At 40.8% G+C, this 16,937-nt stretch overlaps 1 protein-coding gene across 5 annotated transcripts in view; it reads left to right on the forward strand.

Moving 5' to 3' along the window:
• ANAPC5 (anaphase promoting complex subunit 5) overlaps nucleotides 1–16,937 on the forward strand; it is a 58,349-nt gene that overhangs the window by 20,809 nt on the left and 20,603 nt on the right. For 4 of the 5 annotated variants that reach the window (XR_002124724.1, XM_019648929.1, XM_019648928.1 and 1 more), the window contains 6 exons: nucleotides 2,563–2,642; nucleotides 3,104–3,213; nucleotides 4,044–4,236; nucleotides 11,606–11,672; nucleotides 13,705–13,806; nucleotides 14,789–14,979. Coding sequence is in view for 4 of the 5 variants with exons in the window: in XM_019648929.1 (XP_019504474.1) it covers nucleotides 2,563–2,642; nucleotides 3,104–3,213; nucleotides 4,044–4,236; nucleotides 11,606–11,672; nucleotides 13,705–13,806; nucleotides 14,789–14,979 (743 nt within the window). In the remaining variant the exon portion in view is untranslated. The remainder of the gene's footprint in view (nucleotides 1–2,562; nucleotides 2,643–3,103; nucleotides 3,214–4,043; nucleotides 4,237–11,605; nucleotides 11,673–13,704; nucleotides 13,807–14,788; nucleotides 14,980–16,937) is intronic. The other variant, XM_019648931.1, reaches the window with a different exon arrangement.

A 16,937-nucleotide genomic window follows, 5' to 3' on the forward strand; every position in this document is an offset into this window, starting at 1 on the left:
TGGATGGTTGTATTAAATTACAAGATCCATGGGAAGCACTTCACAGTGTGTGGCACATAGTAAACGCTCAATATTAGCATGTTAAGGTATTTATTTTCATAGGACATGTACCTTTCCTTATATCAGTTGTTTTTTCATTTATTTGTGTGATTATAGACTGCTCTCTCTCCCCTACTAGACTATATCCCCTATAAGGACAGAGTGTTGTCCTATTTTTAGTCACTCTTGTATCCTGAAATCCTAGTACAGCGCCTTAATAAATATGTGGGATGACTGAAATGTAATGCACCCTGTTGTGGTGAATGGGAAGGACTTCTTAGAGTAAGCAAAGTGTTAAGCTGGAGATCGAAGGATGAGCAATTGTCTGTTCAGGAATAGTGGAGGCAGAAACAAAGGTCTGGGGTCCTGGGCCTCCAAATTATGGGATCTGAGAGGTAAGCCTAATACAATTAGTACCTCTGAATTGTATTTTTACAAGTGAATATAGTCCATAAAAGGCTTTTTTTATTCTCATGTATTTGTTGGGGGGAGAAGGGCTATTGAGGACTCAGAGGTTAACTGGCTTGCCCAGTTAGTTAGATGAAAGGAGGGGGTCTCTATAATTTGTAGCTTCCCATCCTATCTACATTGCTATTATTTTAAGTTCATTTTCCCCATTATTCAACTAAAAGTCAATATTAAAAAATTGATAAGTAGAGAAATAAAGCAGTGGTGTCTTAACTCACACACCTTTCTGCCTTGCTCATGCTGATTTTCTGTCTTAAATTCTTTTTTCTGGTTCTTCACCTGCCTAAGTACTATATAGTTTTAATTGAAATGTAGATAGAATTCATCTAGTAACATTCCAGCCAGATCCCAACTCCTTTATTTATTATTTGGCTTTAAAGATTAGTTAATTTTTAACTACTCAGCTAATACATAAAAGGTCGTTGTAAAAACTTCAGATGGTACTAAAATTGATGGAATGAAAGGTTATGGTTCTTCATACCCTCCAATCCTTTTCCCTCTAAGATTATCATTGTTAATGGTCATTCATTCAACTGTTAATCGAGTAACAGTTCAAAATAGATCTTTCTAGACCTTTTGCTATATGTATGTTATCTATGGCTAGGTAGATGCATATGATTATAAGCATACTAGTATATACATGTATCCTTTTAATTTGATTTTGCTTAAAAATTGTTTTTTTACACTGTTGCTACTTCTGTTCTACAGCTTGCTCCTTTCATTTAACAAGTCAGGGAGATCTTTCCATGTCAGCACATTTGAATAGATCTACTTCATTCTTTTTAATGGCTGCATTATATTCCACAGTAAGAAAAGAATCATAATTTTAATTAATATTAAAATAAATTTATAATGTATTAAAAATTAAGTAGTGATGGACTGATAGGTTCTTTTCAGGTTTTGTTCATTTCAAACAACGCATACTGAACATACCTTCCCTACAAGTGGAATTGCTGGTTATCCACATGTAAAATTAGCAGGTATACTGTCAACTTATGCTCCAAGAAAGATTCAGTTTTTATTATTTATTTATTTATTTGTTTATTTTTAAAAGATTTTTATTGGAGAATTGGGGGAGGAGAACAGCGCTGGGGAATCGGGGAAGGGGAACAGACAAGTTGCTGTCCTTTTGTTCTTCAGTCTAGTTGTGGAGGACGTCGCTTCACTGGCCCGTGTTGGTATTATCATTGCGCTCTTCCCGGGTGAGGCAGATCGGTTGCCGGCCTCTGGACGGCTGCTCACAGCAGCTATTGACAGCTCACAGTAGCTTATGGCAGCCCACTGCAGCAGGAGCTACAGCCTATGCCGTTGACAGCGACTAACAACAGCCCAGCTCCAGGTCGAGCTGTTGTTCACCATCTTAGCTGTAGAGGGCAGTGTCACTGGCCTTCATGTGGGATCCGAACTGGGGTCCTGCTGCTCAGAGCTGGCATCCCAAGCCAGCTCTTAACCAGCGCGCCACTCGGCCATCCCAGTTTTTATTTTAAATCTCAATTAAACCAGTCTATTTGATAGCTGAGGTTGCACACTCTCTGTCTCTGGTGATACCTTATATGAATTTGGACACATAGTATGTCTGCCTACCTTACAAGGTTTTGGGAAGGATCAAACGAGATTATGTTTATGAAAAATAGGGTACCTGTCTTTGTATAATATATCCCAGTTTGCAAAGCATTATCTTACTTAACCTTTGCCACAAACAAGAGAGATGATTATTATTATCCCCATTTTACTGATACAGGGCTTAGGGAGGCTACAGCTTTGCCGTGATTACAAAACTGAGAAGGAAGGAATGGCGGATCCTTGGACTACAGATCCTGTGCTTTTTCCCCATATTAAGCCATTCCACTGACTAAATGAGAATGCTATACAAATGTCTAGTATTACTTTACTGTTTAAGATGGATAGGTATTTTTTCCTTCCTGATTTGAGATTTTGTGTTTGGAATAATTGTTAAAGCAGAGAGGTTGATAAGTGAATTCATGTTTGCAGCTATTTATCATTCTCCGTCTCTTTAAAATTGACCCATAACCTCCCTATCTCTCCTTTACCCAGGGCCCAGATATTACCCTGTCTAAACTGTACAAGTTAATTGAAGAATCTTGTCCTCAACTGGCAAATTCAGTACAGATCAGGTAAACTTCATTTTCTGTATATCTGAAAAGATGTCAAAGTAGATAAAAATTTTAAAAGGGCACGTGGTAATTCTTTAAAAAAGATATCTTTATTATTCTATGTTGTTTTCCTAAGTACTTTACATTTTTTTTGAATAATGGTTAACGTTAAACATACTGTTTCAAATTTTATTTTTCTATATGGGTTTACCTTGTTCTTTTTAGTTGTTGCTGAGCATTCCATCTTTACTTGCTGATGTGTTATTGTGACAAACTTTATGATCAAGAAAACATCAGCAATGATACTTTTCAGAATATGGGAGTGGCATTTTGGATTACCAAGTTTGTTTTACATGCCACCATTTTATATGAATCTCCGAATTGCTTTTAAAATAGACTTCTTTTGATAATCGTGGAATATGAAACGTGGAAAGACGTTCAAAGGGCCTTTCCAAAATACGCATCTCAATTTTCTCATTCAGGATCAAACTGATGGCTGAAGGCGAATTGAAGGATATGGAACAATTTTTTGATGACCTTTCAGATTCTTTTTCTGGAACTGAACCAGAGGTTCACAAAACAAGTGTAGTAGGTATGACACTCTCCTAAGGAGAGCGAGAATATTTTCATTGTAGTGAGCAACTTGCTAAATCACATCTATCATTACTCGGCTATACTGAAGAAACACAGTGGGGGCTTGGGCATGTTTTGGTTTGTTTACATTGCCTTGACATTTTGATGTATGTTTAAATAATTGTCTTATGGAAAAGCATCTTCTGTTTTGCCTATAATAGTGAAGGTATTAGCCTGGTCCTGGGGGTTTTTAGGGTTTCTCAGCTCTTTCTCACAATCCTCTGGGTTCCTTGACTCCGTTGTGCAACTCTAAGTCAAGGTCACCAACTAAACTTGTATGAAGAGAGGTAAGACTATGGTAGCGATACAGTTTATAAGGTGAGGGCATACATGAAACTTCTTGGTGCTGTTCTGTTAGCTTTACACCCATGCTCCATCCATCTGACTTTTTTTGCCTGGTCGTTTTTGTTATTCTACATCTGTTATTTATTGATCTCCTATATGCCAGGATGTGGACTTACAAGAGAGACACAGGCCTTGTTTTTATATAGACTACAGTCTGGTGGGTGGGGCCAGATGGTAAAAGTAAACAAATAAGATAATTTCAGATAGTTATAACAGCCATGAGAAACTATATTGGGTGGATAAAGATGGTGGAGAGCATGAGCCCTTAATAAGAAGAAACCAGATTTGTAAAGAACGGGGGAAGGACATTCTAGACGGAGGGAATAGCAACTGCAAGTGTCTATTTTTGATTCTTTTGAAGGAAGAATTGCAACAAATAGTCATCAAATTTGTGTAGCCTGATTTCTTTTAATGCCTTCACCTTGTCTGTGTCTTGCGTTGTAGGTTTATTTCTGCGTCACATGATCTTGGCCTACAGTAAGCTTTCTTTCAGTCAAGTGTTTAAACTGTACACTGCCCTTCAACAGTACTTCCAGAATGGTGAGAAAAAGACAGTGGAGGATGCTGATATGGAACTGACCAGCACAGAGGAGAGCGAGAGAAAAATGGAGAAGGAAGAACTTGATGTATCTATAAGGTAACTTGGTTTTTTCTGACAGGGGCCCTTTTCCTGCAAAATAGCATAATTGCAGGTGCAGTCAATCCCCATTCATTCAGCATTCATGTGCTGGCTGTCATCTTTTTGCCCCTCCAGATCCAGAAAGTTGGCCCATATGGGCTACATCAGTGGACTCCTGGCCCTCTGACTGGGAGGCACTGGTGGGAAATCCGGAGGGCCAAGGAGGGCCAAGGTCAGGGTGTTGACTCACTGGCTCCCTTCCTTCGGGGTCATGGTGGGCCAGTTTAAGGTCACAGCTCCGATCAGGTGGCCCTCCCTGCATCCCTCTGGGGTCTGGCAACTAGGACGATTTGGTGTGTAAAGTGCCCCATTGTTACCAGCCCCAGGGACTGTGTGCCCCTATTTTTGTAAGTTCTTCTTTGTAATCTCATATTACCCCATGTGAATATGCCATTTGTTTTCTGCTGGGATCCCGACTGGTAGTGTTCTTTACATCAGAGTAAATTAACAGTTGATGAATTCCGTGAAAACTTAACTGAGTGTCTACTAAAGTTTAAGTAAGCACAGGGAATGGGGTGCTACTGCTCACTTAGTTGTTCAAAACCTAGGGGTGGCCTGGGTTCCTCCCTCCTTCACCCCAACAGCCAGTACGTTAGCACATCCAGTCAGTCCTTCCTCCACAGTACGTTTGGAAGTGGTTCACTTCTCTCCGTCACCCCTGCTTCCCCTGTAATCTAAGCACCAAATCTCTTTTCTGGATAACTGGTCTTCTTGTCTCCACTCGTGCCTTCTGCAATCCACAGAGAGCATCCACGGGCACCTGTATCGATGTAAATCACACCATGGCCCTCTTCTACCCTAAACCCTCATTGACTGTCCTTGGAATTCAGACAGAAAGCCAAGCTTACCACATGCCTTCATGGTCTGGCCCCTGCCATCTTCCCTACCTCATTCTTCTCGTTCCCCCTTCACCTTCAGCAGTCTAGTACCCCGCTTGCTTTGTTTCATGACTACCCCACGCTGATTTCTGCCTTAGGTTGCCTGGCTTATCCCTGGCTTCTCACCTCGCTTGTTCCCGTTCACTATTCAGATCTCACTCCCATGTCCTCACAGAGGCCTCCCCTGACCATGTATCGAAGTAACCTCCATCCCAAATGTGTCCAGCTTCTTTATTTCCTTCCTAGCTCTCCTCACGAAGTAGCTTTCTACATTTATTTGCTTACTTGTTTATATCTGTTCCCTCCGCCTTTGCATCCCTTCAGAGCTAAGACCCCTTCTCTCTTGTTTCACTGCATTTCCCCCCATTACTTGGTACAGTGTCTGACTCAATGTGTCTGTAAATAAGTGTCGGATGGATGAACGCAGAAAATTAAAATATATAGTCTACCGCCCACACTGGTAACTTGCCCTGTAACACACTTTTTATTGATTTCCTTCCCTTCTTTGTCTCACTTCTTTCCCCAACTGTTACCTGGGATCACCTCCCAAACAAACTACATGTACTCGGAGGAAAAAACGTGTGTGTGTGTGTGTGTGTGTGTGTGTGTGTGTGTTTGTGTTTCATATTCCCTGATCTCAAGAGCTGACAGTGTGGTGAGGAAGATGGACACGTAAACAGCTCATTACAATGCAGTGTGTTCAAAGCTCTGATTTATGTAAGCCTCACCTGTTCCACGCAGGCTGGAGAAGCCCCTTGGAGGTGGGGGTGACTGTGTAGGCAGAGAATGCTTCCCTGCAGTTCCTGTGAGTGGTCTTTGTACAGTTATGTGATTTGTTCAGCACGTACTGGGAGCAAGACTATAGTACCATTAACTACTTCCCAAACCTCCCTCACTTAGTGTTGCTTAGCAACGCTTCTCACATCTTGCAGAGGCATACAGTGCAGGGCTAAGGGTCTGGCCCTGGAGTCAGAGCAGTGGGTTTGCATTCTGGCTCCTTCCCTTATTCCCTGCCAGACCTTGGGCCAGTCACTCACCCTCTCTGTGCTTCAGTTTCCTCTTCTGCAAAATGGGGGCGATGTCACCTCCTCAGAGGGTAGATGTGAGAATTAAATGCTACATCCATACAGAGTGTTTAGAATGGTGCCTAGTATGTTAGTAAACAGTCAACAAATATTCACTATTCTTCTCTGATTTCTCTTTTAGCTAAGTCCCCTAAGGAAAGCTTCCAGGTAACAGCGTGATCATTGTTCTAGCTATTTTATACGCTTAAAGTAGCAGAAAGTCACTTATTCAGAAATGTTAAAATTCACACTTTTCTAATTATGGTTTGGCTTTCTCCTAAATTAATCTGATTTAATTAGGCCTACCTGCATCTTTTTGTTTTTATCCTATTCAAAGAATTCATTTGTGTGTAATCCAGTGCATTTACTGTTAAGGTATACAGTTTCAGAAAATAGTATACATTTAGTAAACTGAATTTCATTACTGAAATCGGGTCGGCAAACTGCGGCTCACGAGCTACATGCGGCTCTTTGGGTACGTTCCGTATCAAAAGTTTGCCAACCCCTGGAAGAGCCAATCCTGTCCCTCACAACAATTTAAAAATTATTCGAGAGCCATGAATATATTTGTACATAATCACCATTGTGTGAATAATATCCTTTAAATTTTTTATAAATGAAACTACGATAGTTTCATTTTCATTTTCAATTTTACTTCAGAGCCTGGGGTTTGTGAACCGCAATTTGCTGACCCCTGGCAACCCCCTGGCAGCTCTTCCGTCTCAAAAGTTGCCGACCCCTGACTGAAATGAAAGAAATATATTATTTAAATGTTATTCTAATTAAATAGTATAATTCTTTGTCCCAAACGAAATAATTTTACTTGTTATGGGATATTGTTTATTTTATAAGATATACTTACATATATTTCTTGATGCTTTTAAAAAAGAAAATTATATGTTTTTCTTTTTTTTTTTTTTTAAGATTTTTATTGGGGAATTGAGGGGATGGGAACAGTGCTGGGGAATTGGGGAAGGGGAACAGACAAGTTGCTGTCGTTCTGTTCTTCAGTCTAGTTGTGGAGGATGTTGCTTCACTAGCCCAAGTTGGCACCATCGTTGCGCTCTTCCCGGGCGAGGCAGATCAGTCGCTGGCTTCTGGACGGCCGCTCACTGCGGCTGCTGGCCACTCACGCTGGCTGCTTGCTGCTCATGCTGGCTGCCTATGGCAACCCACTGCCACAGGGGCTGCAGCCTGCGCCATCGCCGGCAACTTTCAGCATCTTAGCTGTAGAGGGCAGCGTCACTGGCCCTCATATGTGGGATCCGAACCGGGGCCCTCTGGCGTCCCAAGCCAGCTCTTAACCATCGCGCCATTTGACCGGCCCTCATGTTTTTCTTTTTGCGATCTTTTCTAATGTTTTGTTGCATTATGAGAAGCTTCTCACTTTAGCCCCTTCTTCTATTGTTTTTTAAGTTTTGGAATGTTTTTAGATTTTTAGATTCCTTTTCTCCAGCGACATGATTTTTCTTGCCCTAGACATTTGTACTGAAATTAGAAAAGGAAAAGTGATGTTGACTAGCTTGCAAATCTCCCATCTTACAATGAAATTATTCCTATTTTAAAACGGAAACCCAGCTAATTTAAGGGAGAGGATATTCAGGCAACAAATGTTTTATCAGGTCTTTTAAAAAACCCAGTTGCAGAAGAAAGTGCCAACTGAAATTTAGCTTTAACCTTTCATTTGCTCATTGCTGCTCAGGGGAAGCTTTGTGTCCTGCAGTAAGAAGCCGGGCCTATAGGATTATACCACGTGAGCGTGAGTGGGGGCGGCTAGGCTGCAAGCTGCAGGAACTGCACCTTCTCGGTGCTTCTAAAAGGGCCCAAGGAAAGTAGAAATTCTCCAGTGTTTCTTCACTTGCTAGTGATTTCATATAAACCTCCCAATTCATGAAATGTATTCAACCAATACTTGCTGAGCACTTCCCGTGTGCCAGGTACTGTGTTAGGTGCTGTGCTGTCAGCGAAAAGGGGAGTGTCCTGTCCTCGTGGCGTTATGTGGAGAGGGTCAGGTAATAGAGAGGTAACTATATTAATAAGTAATGTAATTTCAGAGAGTGTCAGTGCAATAAAGAAATGAAATAGGACACAAGGACAGAGAATAACGAGAGGGGGTGCTGTTAGGGAAGGCCTCTTTAAGACTGGGAGCTGGGTGATGAAGCTAGCCAGCCCTGAGAAGAGTTGCCAGAGCCCAGGGGAGACACAAGCGTTCCCAAGACAGGACAGCCGGACATATTGGAGGGATGGGAGGGAGGACAGTGTTCTAAGTGCATAAGGCTGGGGAGGAAGGGCTGGATCACCCCCTCTGGTCACACCTCTTAGGCTCAGGTCCTGGTGGTCTCCTTGGATGTTTAGTAACTGTTCTGTCTCCGTTCCTCCCCTCCCCTGCTTTGTCCTGTCACTGCCCTGTTCAGAGAGCTCCGAAGATTCCACACGTTCTCCCAGCCTGCTGTTGAAGGCCTTCCACAGTTGACCTCTCTTACCTTCCGTTCTCAACTTGGGCCCTTTCCCCGACCAGCCAGGTCTGCTTGTAGCTCTCTTAACACGCCAGACCTTGTCCCATCCTGCCTCTTTCGTTTTCTTGTCCTGGAATTCCTTCTTCCGTCCTCATCATTCCCCCCTCCTTCCTGACGTTCAAGTCCCTCACCATTCCAGCTGAAGCCATCTCTCCCTTTCCTGAGTGCAGAGTTCATATTCATTCTTTTTTTTTTTTTTCTTTCATATTCATTCTTGGCATGTGTTGTTTACTGCCATCTTTCATATGACGGGTCTTAGCCTTCACCAAGACTGTAAGCCTGTTAAGACCTTGTGTTCCCCACCCCCCCCACCCCCCAGGACCCCAACTGGTGTTTTATGCATTGCAAGTACAAAACAAAACAAAACTTGGTTGATTGATCGAGCCTATGTTATATTTTTAATTTTTCATTGGAATGGTAGATTTAAGCTCTTTAGAGGAGTTTCCAGACTCGTTTTGAGAATCTGATGAATGCCATGTACTACCTCCACATTAGAAATGTACCTGCGTGCAGACTTTGCGTGTGGTTTTACAAGGTTCATGGACTCCTTAAAGCCCATCCATGGACCCAGGTTAAGTGGCCTTGATGTATAGCGCTAGTGTGTCTAAAATTCTGTCCAGCTGATAACTGGATTCATAAACAAGGTATTCTCAAGCCCTTTTCATAAATGGAATGTGTCTGTGGCTTCTTGAGAGTTACACTCTCCTGCGTGTACTTGTGAGGCCCCAAGGAAGCAAAGAACGAGTCAGTGAAGGATGGTTTGGGCTGTGATACTTTTATTAGCTCTTCCCAAGCTTGTTTATGTCGGCCACAGTCACCACCATGGAAACCAGCGCCAAAGTTGATCTTAATTTACAATAACTGTATTTGCCTTTATTTGTAGCAATTTTACATTGTTTGACTCTGGTTTTCTTTTTCTATTTTATTAACCTATTGTCCCTGTGCACTTTATTATAAGCTACCCCCAAATCTTTTTTCAGGACAGGGTTTAAGTAAATCAAGCATTTGGTAACACTGAGCATCATGGACTTTAGAGGTGGACGGGGCTAGTAGTGGTGTGTCCAGTTTCATTCAGACTCTCATCTGTCTCCAGCCTTTTTGTGGATAGCCATATTTATTTCAAGCCTTGGGATTATTTTCTTGAAGGGGAATCTTAAGAGAAAAGGGCTTGTTATTGCCCGGACACTTAACTGTTTTCCATTTGAGAACTTGGCCTGTGGATTTTTTTCCATTTCTCTCTGGGTCACTCTTGTGTCACTGATCTTTGTTAGGCCTGGGTCAGGGCTGGGTCTTGGCAGCTGCAATGATATACTGCCTTAGGGTTGTTAGGTGATATTTATTGGAAATGAAACCAAGAGAATATTAGAGCAGCTCTTCCCAATGTGCTTTCTATGGAGCACTAGTGCTTCTTGGGAGATGTGAGGCAAGGGTTCTTGGTACCAATGAGTTTGGTAAATGGTATCTTAAACAAAAGTAAATAAAGTTTCTTTCTGTTGGATTTCTCTAATGTACATCACTAATCTCAAAGCGAGATCGAGTATACAACTTTCCCCAAATTATTTAACCTCAGAAGCATTTTTTTTAGAATACCTGTTTACATATTGTTTGCATGAGACAGTTGGAGAACTGCTGCATTAGACACAGAGTGCTTATACAAGTATTACTTATGAGTAAATACTGATTTTTATACTTATCATAATCCTATATAGAGAAACCATTTCATCAGAGTCATGTGGTAAAAGGATAATATTGATACTTTGCCCCCAGAATAAGACTGTTTTATATTGTGCATGTACAGATTTGCCAAGTCTAGATTCATAGTAGTAGATGTCTTGCTCATTGGTTCTTTGTAATCTAAACTTCCAGGCAAATGGTTATTTCTTAGGTGAAGCCTCTTTTTTTCTGCTCTTGAATAGAATACCATGTTGAATCTGTAGCATGGAGTTAGAAACTTCATTCATTCATTTCCCAAACTCTTAGTGCCTGGGTGCCTGGGCATGGCACTGGGTATTCATGTACCAATGCAGATAAGAACTGACAAGCTCACCAGAGGGAACATAGGTTCTGTGATAACATCTCTAGGAGATAGTGGGAGCTCAAATGAGAGATTTCAGGAGCAGTTCTTGGAGGATATGACACTTGAGGTAATCTTGAATGATGGATTGTGTACAACAGTCTAACGGGGTGGGAAATGGGCCCTGCATTGAGGAAGCCGGGGGTGGGGTGAGGGTGGGGGCTTCTTGTCATGATCTGAGACCTGGAAGGAGCTCATCAGGGCTGGGGTACAGGTGAGGAAGAGGAGGCGAAGGAGAGAGGCGGGAGGGAGGGACTACTCAGGAAGCATTGCACCTGCCCTGCTGAGCATGTGGGCTTCATTCTGGAAGTGACAGGATCCCCTGAAGGGCTCTAAGTCAGGGATGGCACGATCGATTTGCATTTTAGAAAGATCATGCTGTGAGCTGTGTAGAATTTAGATCTATATGTGTCCATAATTACATTGTTTGAACTTTGACAGGTCATTCAACATCACTTTTTAAGTATGTCTTTTCTATTCCTGAAAAGAGAGAATTAGTTTAAAAAGTTTGTGGGGCCGGCAGAGTGGCCCAGTTGGTTAAGAGCTCACTAAAGAGTGCGAGCTTCTGAGCAACAGCGGTTCGAGTCCCGGCCTGAGCTGAGTTGCCAACAGATGGCAGGATGGCTCAGCTAATTAATAAATAAATAAATAAATAAATAAATAAATAAATAAATAAATAAATAACTAAAAAAAAAGTTTTGTGAATTCTCCTGGTAAAGAATCTATTTGACTTTTAAGCATTACCATTTTCACTATGGTGTAATTCTTTATATTATTTTTGTTTATTTTTTCTAGAGAAGAGGAGGTATCTTGTAGTGGACCACTGTCCCAAAAACAAGCAGAATTTTTTCTTTCTCAACAGGTATGTTAATCCTGTAATTTATCACGAACTTTTAAAAAAATTCTGTGACACTATGTTATATAGGCTTACGCCTGTTGTATTAGTAGGTTTATTGGCAAATCTGCATTAGCCTTTACTCTTGGTCCTCTTTCTTCACTAACAATGTAAATATCGCCATATGGCCCTGCCTATTTTGTGAGTGGTTTTATTTTTCTATTAAAGTTATAATGCAGGTTCATTTATCAGGTTGTTGGAAAAGTCTTGACGCATTTTTGCAATGAAAAACATAGAAAAAATACATCATGACTTTTCCGACAACCCAATAGTAATGGTGTGTGACTAACACAGCCCCAAAACGTACTTTAGAAGACTTATGTCCCTTTCTCCAACATTTCATTGTGGACATTCAAACAGAAAGAAAAATTGAAAAGCATTGTACAGTGAATACCCATGTACCCATCACCTACTTCCTACAATTCATATTTTGCTATTTATCACATATATCTACGTATCCTCTATCCAGACACCATTTTATTTTATTTTATTTCTTTTATGCGTTTCACGTTGTGGACATCAGTACACTTCAAATGCTTTGCTGGTGTTTTGGAGCCATACTTGTTCATTTCTCAGTAACAGAAGCTGAATATTTTTCTCCCATGTTATTTTCAAGCATAGGATTTTGATTTTTTTGTTCAACTTCCTCAGTTTTCCCTAATTTTGATCTTAATATTCTTTCTGCGGAAAATGTAATGTTTAGATCTAGATAAAAGTGATGGAAACATTCCTGCAGATGAAATTTCAAACAGATTAGAAAAACCCGTCTAGACAATTGGTTAACTATAGAGGAGAATTATAGCTGGATCTTCACGCCTCAGTATATTACAGGTGGATTAAAAGGACAAATGTAAATATTTAAAGCCGTAATTAAACTAGAAGGAACTATGTATTAACTTTTAACTGATCTCTGGGTGGGGAAAGACATTCTAAACATAAAAGCTGTGGCAGAAACACATAAGAGAGGAAGATCATTTGATTTTTCCAGCATCAAAATTAAAAATGTCTGCATGTTAGAACACGTTCTCACAAAATTGAAAGGCAAACAACAAAATGAAGAAAGTATGTGCAATAAATATGACAGTCAAAGAGTTAATACTTTTGCTTTAAAAATCATATTTTCAAAAACTATTTGATGATGAGACAAAGTTTGTAATAATATTAAATGAAAAGAGCAGGAAGTAAAATTATGTGTTCTAATTTTGTTAAAAATGTGGTTTGTATATATGTGTATACACATATATACATACATATATACACACACAGAAAAAAGATATACTGGAATAAGATACACTGAAGAATTAATAGTGTTATTTCTGGGTAGAGGGATTACAGATGATTTTTGTTTTCTTCTGTATGCTTTTCCATATTTTTAAAATCTTCTATAATGATATAATGAGTTAAAATGGACTTAGACATTATTATCCCTTATAAAGAAAAATTCATCTAGAATAGAATTGAAATAAAGTGTCTATAACCCAGTTAAGTACTAATGTGTAATTTGGAACTAGTTTTCTACATGTTTTATATAATTGCTGATACCATCCATTTGAAACAAATAACTAGGAGTAGGGCAACTGAGTGCCATAAAGTCCTTTGCAGCGCTGTGACACACACTGCCTGCCTTGAAGGGGCTTACAGCCTGTGGCTGGGGGGTCAGACTGGCGCTTTTAATATAGCATGGTAAATATGACAGGAAGGATTAGTGCGGGCTTATGGGAGCATGTAGGCATTGATAGGACCTTGCCTAGTCTAGAAGGTTAGAAGCAGGTTTATCTAAATTGAGGCCTGAAGGATCAGCAGGAGCTTGCATTGGAGGAGTGTGTGGATGGGGAGCGATGGTTGGAGGCTTACTGTTTCAGGAAGAGGGAACAGTTCTTTCTGGTCAAGAGGAGAGAGTCGCTGCAGAAAAGAAGAGTCAGGTGATGCTGTTTAATATAACGTTTCCACATGTTTACTGGCCGTTACTGTCTACTGAGTTGTCATGTTTAAATTTCAGGCTTCTTTGTTAAAGAATGATGAGACGAAAGCCCTCACTCCAGCTTCTTTGCAGAAAGAATTGAACAACTTGTTGAAATTTAATCCTGATTTTGCTGAAGCGGTGAGTCTTCTGGAATTTGTTGCTGAGTGGAAAAGAAATGACAAAGCTACTCTCCATATCTGGTAGCTGTGCAAAGGAGGATCTATACTGGCCCAGGTTCTGGGGAAGAAATCATGTTGAGGGCAAGTAAGCAGCCCAGCCTGGGTGGCAGCGGTGTCCCTCCCGCCCCGACCCCTGGCCCAGTAGAGATTGCTTCAATCTAGTGATGTTCTCTTTCATTCGTCATCTCTCTGATGTAGTGACTTATGGGCAGATAATAGAATAGACCGAGTTATTTAAAAATTGGGTTCCTAAAAGTTCTTTCCTTTCTCCACTTTTGTAAAACAGTGTGGTTTTTGTTTTGTTTTTAAGGTCAAATAACACCATCCCTTAATGGATTTTTACCTTGAAAACTTTCTTAATAGCACCTGGCTTTGACATGTGACTTTTTCCACATGTAGAAAGATACCTGTTTTTCTCCCTCGTAACTGGGATCTGTCTGTTTGGAGGGAATTTTAATTCAGTGAAATCAAACGAAGTGAAAACAGTTTCAAGATAGAAAATAATCCACTTAGTAGACTAGTAGAAGTATCACTGTGTTTTAACTTGGACACTTAGAAAAATTAATTGTATAGTTTTTACTATGAATTTAAGTTTTAAAATCTTGATTTTTGAACCCTCAATATTCTTTAATAGCTGAACTAGGTGAGTTGCCCCTCCACCCTCTCATATCACCTAATATAACCAGTGACATAGTGGATGTAGATTTAGGAGAAAATGCTGACTCAAATACGAATGGAACTCCTGTTTTTCATTTGAGGACTCCCTCTGGGAGGAAGCAAACCATTGTAGCTTGAACCTGTTTTCTCTTCCTGGGGGGGAAAAGTTCGTCTTGTTAGAATGGTAGGGGATACATGGGTGTCTGCAGCCAGTGGAACTCTAAATTCGTCTCACACAAGAGGAAGCAGTACATTTACAATAAGTGGATTGTCTCTTGTTTTAGCATTATCTCAGCTACTTAAACAACCTCCGGGTCCAAGATGTTTTCAGCTCAACACACAGCCTCCTGCATTATTTTGACCGCCTGATTCTTACTGGAGCCGAAAGCAAAAGTAACGGGGAAGAGGGCTATGGTCGGAGCTTGAGATATGCTGCTCTGAACCTGGCCGCCTTGCACTGCCGCTTTGGACACTAGTAAGTTTATCGAATTTTTATCCATGTAGAAATTGAAGACATTAACTCTCAAATGTTAATCGAGATGAACTTTTTTCTTTTTTTTTTTAAAAGATTTTTATTGGGGAATTGGGGGGAAGGGAACAGTGCTGGGGAATTGGGAGAAGGGGAACAGACAAGTTGCTGTCGTTTTGTTCTTCAGTCTAGTTGTGGAGGACATTGCTTCACTGGCCCAAGTTGGCACCATCATTGCGCTCTTCCGGGCGAGGCACATCAGTCGCCGGCTTTTGGATGGCCGCTCATTTCGGCTGTTGGCCGCTCACGCTGGCTGCTGGCTACACACGGTAGCCCATGGCAACCCACTGCAGCAGGGGGGGGGGCTGCAGCCCACACTGTCGTTGGCGACTCACGGCAGCCCAGCTCCAGGTTGAGCTGTTGTTCAGCATTTTAGCTGTAGAGGGCAGTGTCACTGGCCCTCATATGTGGGATCCGAACCGGGGTCCTCTGGCGTCCCAAGCCAGCTCTTAACCATCGCGCCACTTGGCCAGCCCATGAACTTTTTTCTTTAATGCTGTATTAAAAAGAAGAAGAAAAGAAAGGAAGGGAACTGACTGTTTGACCTGGACTTGTCAATAACTTCTGAAAGGGAAGCGTTTTCACTGGACAGAAGTTAATGAAAACCTTCTACTTAAACAGTCTGCCCCCTGGTGTCACTGTTTAGCATTACAGCCTTAAGACATGGTCTCTTTCATTCCTTCTAAGAACAGCCGTTGAATTAAAAGGAAATTAGGTCATTAGGCCAGAGAGTCCCAAAAGGATTTTTCGGAGGTAATAACGGGGATGCAAAAGCTATTTGCAGAATTTCAAAAAGCCAAAAGGAAGTTCTGTCTTTACTGGGTAAAAGATTGCACTGGCTTATTAAAAAGTCACATGTTTGCCAGGTCAAAAATTCTAAAATGGTTTCTTCTTTTTTTTAATTTAATTTAATTTTTTTTATTGTGAAATAAACATTTTTTAAAATTAGTTTCAGCTGTACAAAAAAAAATGTCACGTTTGTGCTTTCGGATGGAATTCAGGCAGCTCAGTCAGGTGGCACTTGGCTTATACCATTGCTAAGATGTGCCTATGATTTTAATGAATAAAAATAGAAAAACTGATCAATTATTTAGGAAATAGGGTTAAGTGGCGAAAAACTTTCAAAATATGGAGGCTATTTTGTAAACAATGAAATAAGGTGAATAATGGTGAAAAGGTAGAAAATGACTCATTCAAAGAGTCTCTCTACCCTGTGTGGCTTTTTCCTATTTGACAGAAACGTGGTTTCTGCTACAGACATCTTTGAATCAAGACTCTAGGGTGTATTAATGGAAAGGGAGTGTCCAAAGTTCAAGAATTGAGAGTTCTGCCCCTTGCTGTATGGGCCAGACGACACCCAGGAAATTCCATTAACTTTTGGTTGTCACATTTTAAAAGGGACATAGATGAGCTGGAGCTTGTGTGGGGGATAGTCTCATTGGAGGCATTCAAAGCCATGTCATATAAATTACATAGAAAGGCTGTGAGAATGCTGAACCTGAAGAAAAATGATTTGGCTGAGCGTGTGTTTGACATCTTCACGTAATGAAAGGTCGTGTGGAAAGGGCTTATACTGGTCGTGGTTGTGCCGACTAGAGATGAGTGAGAGCTGCTAAGTGCATGTTGCAGTGCAAAATATTTCCCCTCATTGAGAGAAAGACGTTTCCCCTGCAGGATCCTCTGAGAAAGATGCCAGTGGAGTTCTAAAGCCTAGAACAGGGATGCCATTAAGACAATTGAAGCATCAGCTTGATAGTTGTACCCAGTAATATTTAAGGCTACTCCAAACTCCATGATTTTGTGAGATTCCATATTATCTTTTTTTTTTTTTTTTAACGATTTTTATTGGGGAATTGGAGGGATGGGAACAGTGCTGGGGAATTGGGGGAAGGGGAACAGACAAG

This window comes from Hipposideros armiger, unplaced genomic scaffold, assembly GCF_001890085.2.
Source record: "Hipposideros armiger isolate ML-2016 unplaced genomic scaffold, ASM189008v1 scaffold_128, whole genome shotgun sequence".
NCBI lineage: Eukaryota > Metazoa > Chordata > Mammalia > Chiroptera > Hipposideridae > Hipposideros > Hipposideros armiger.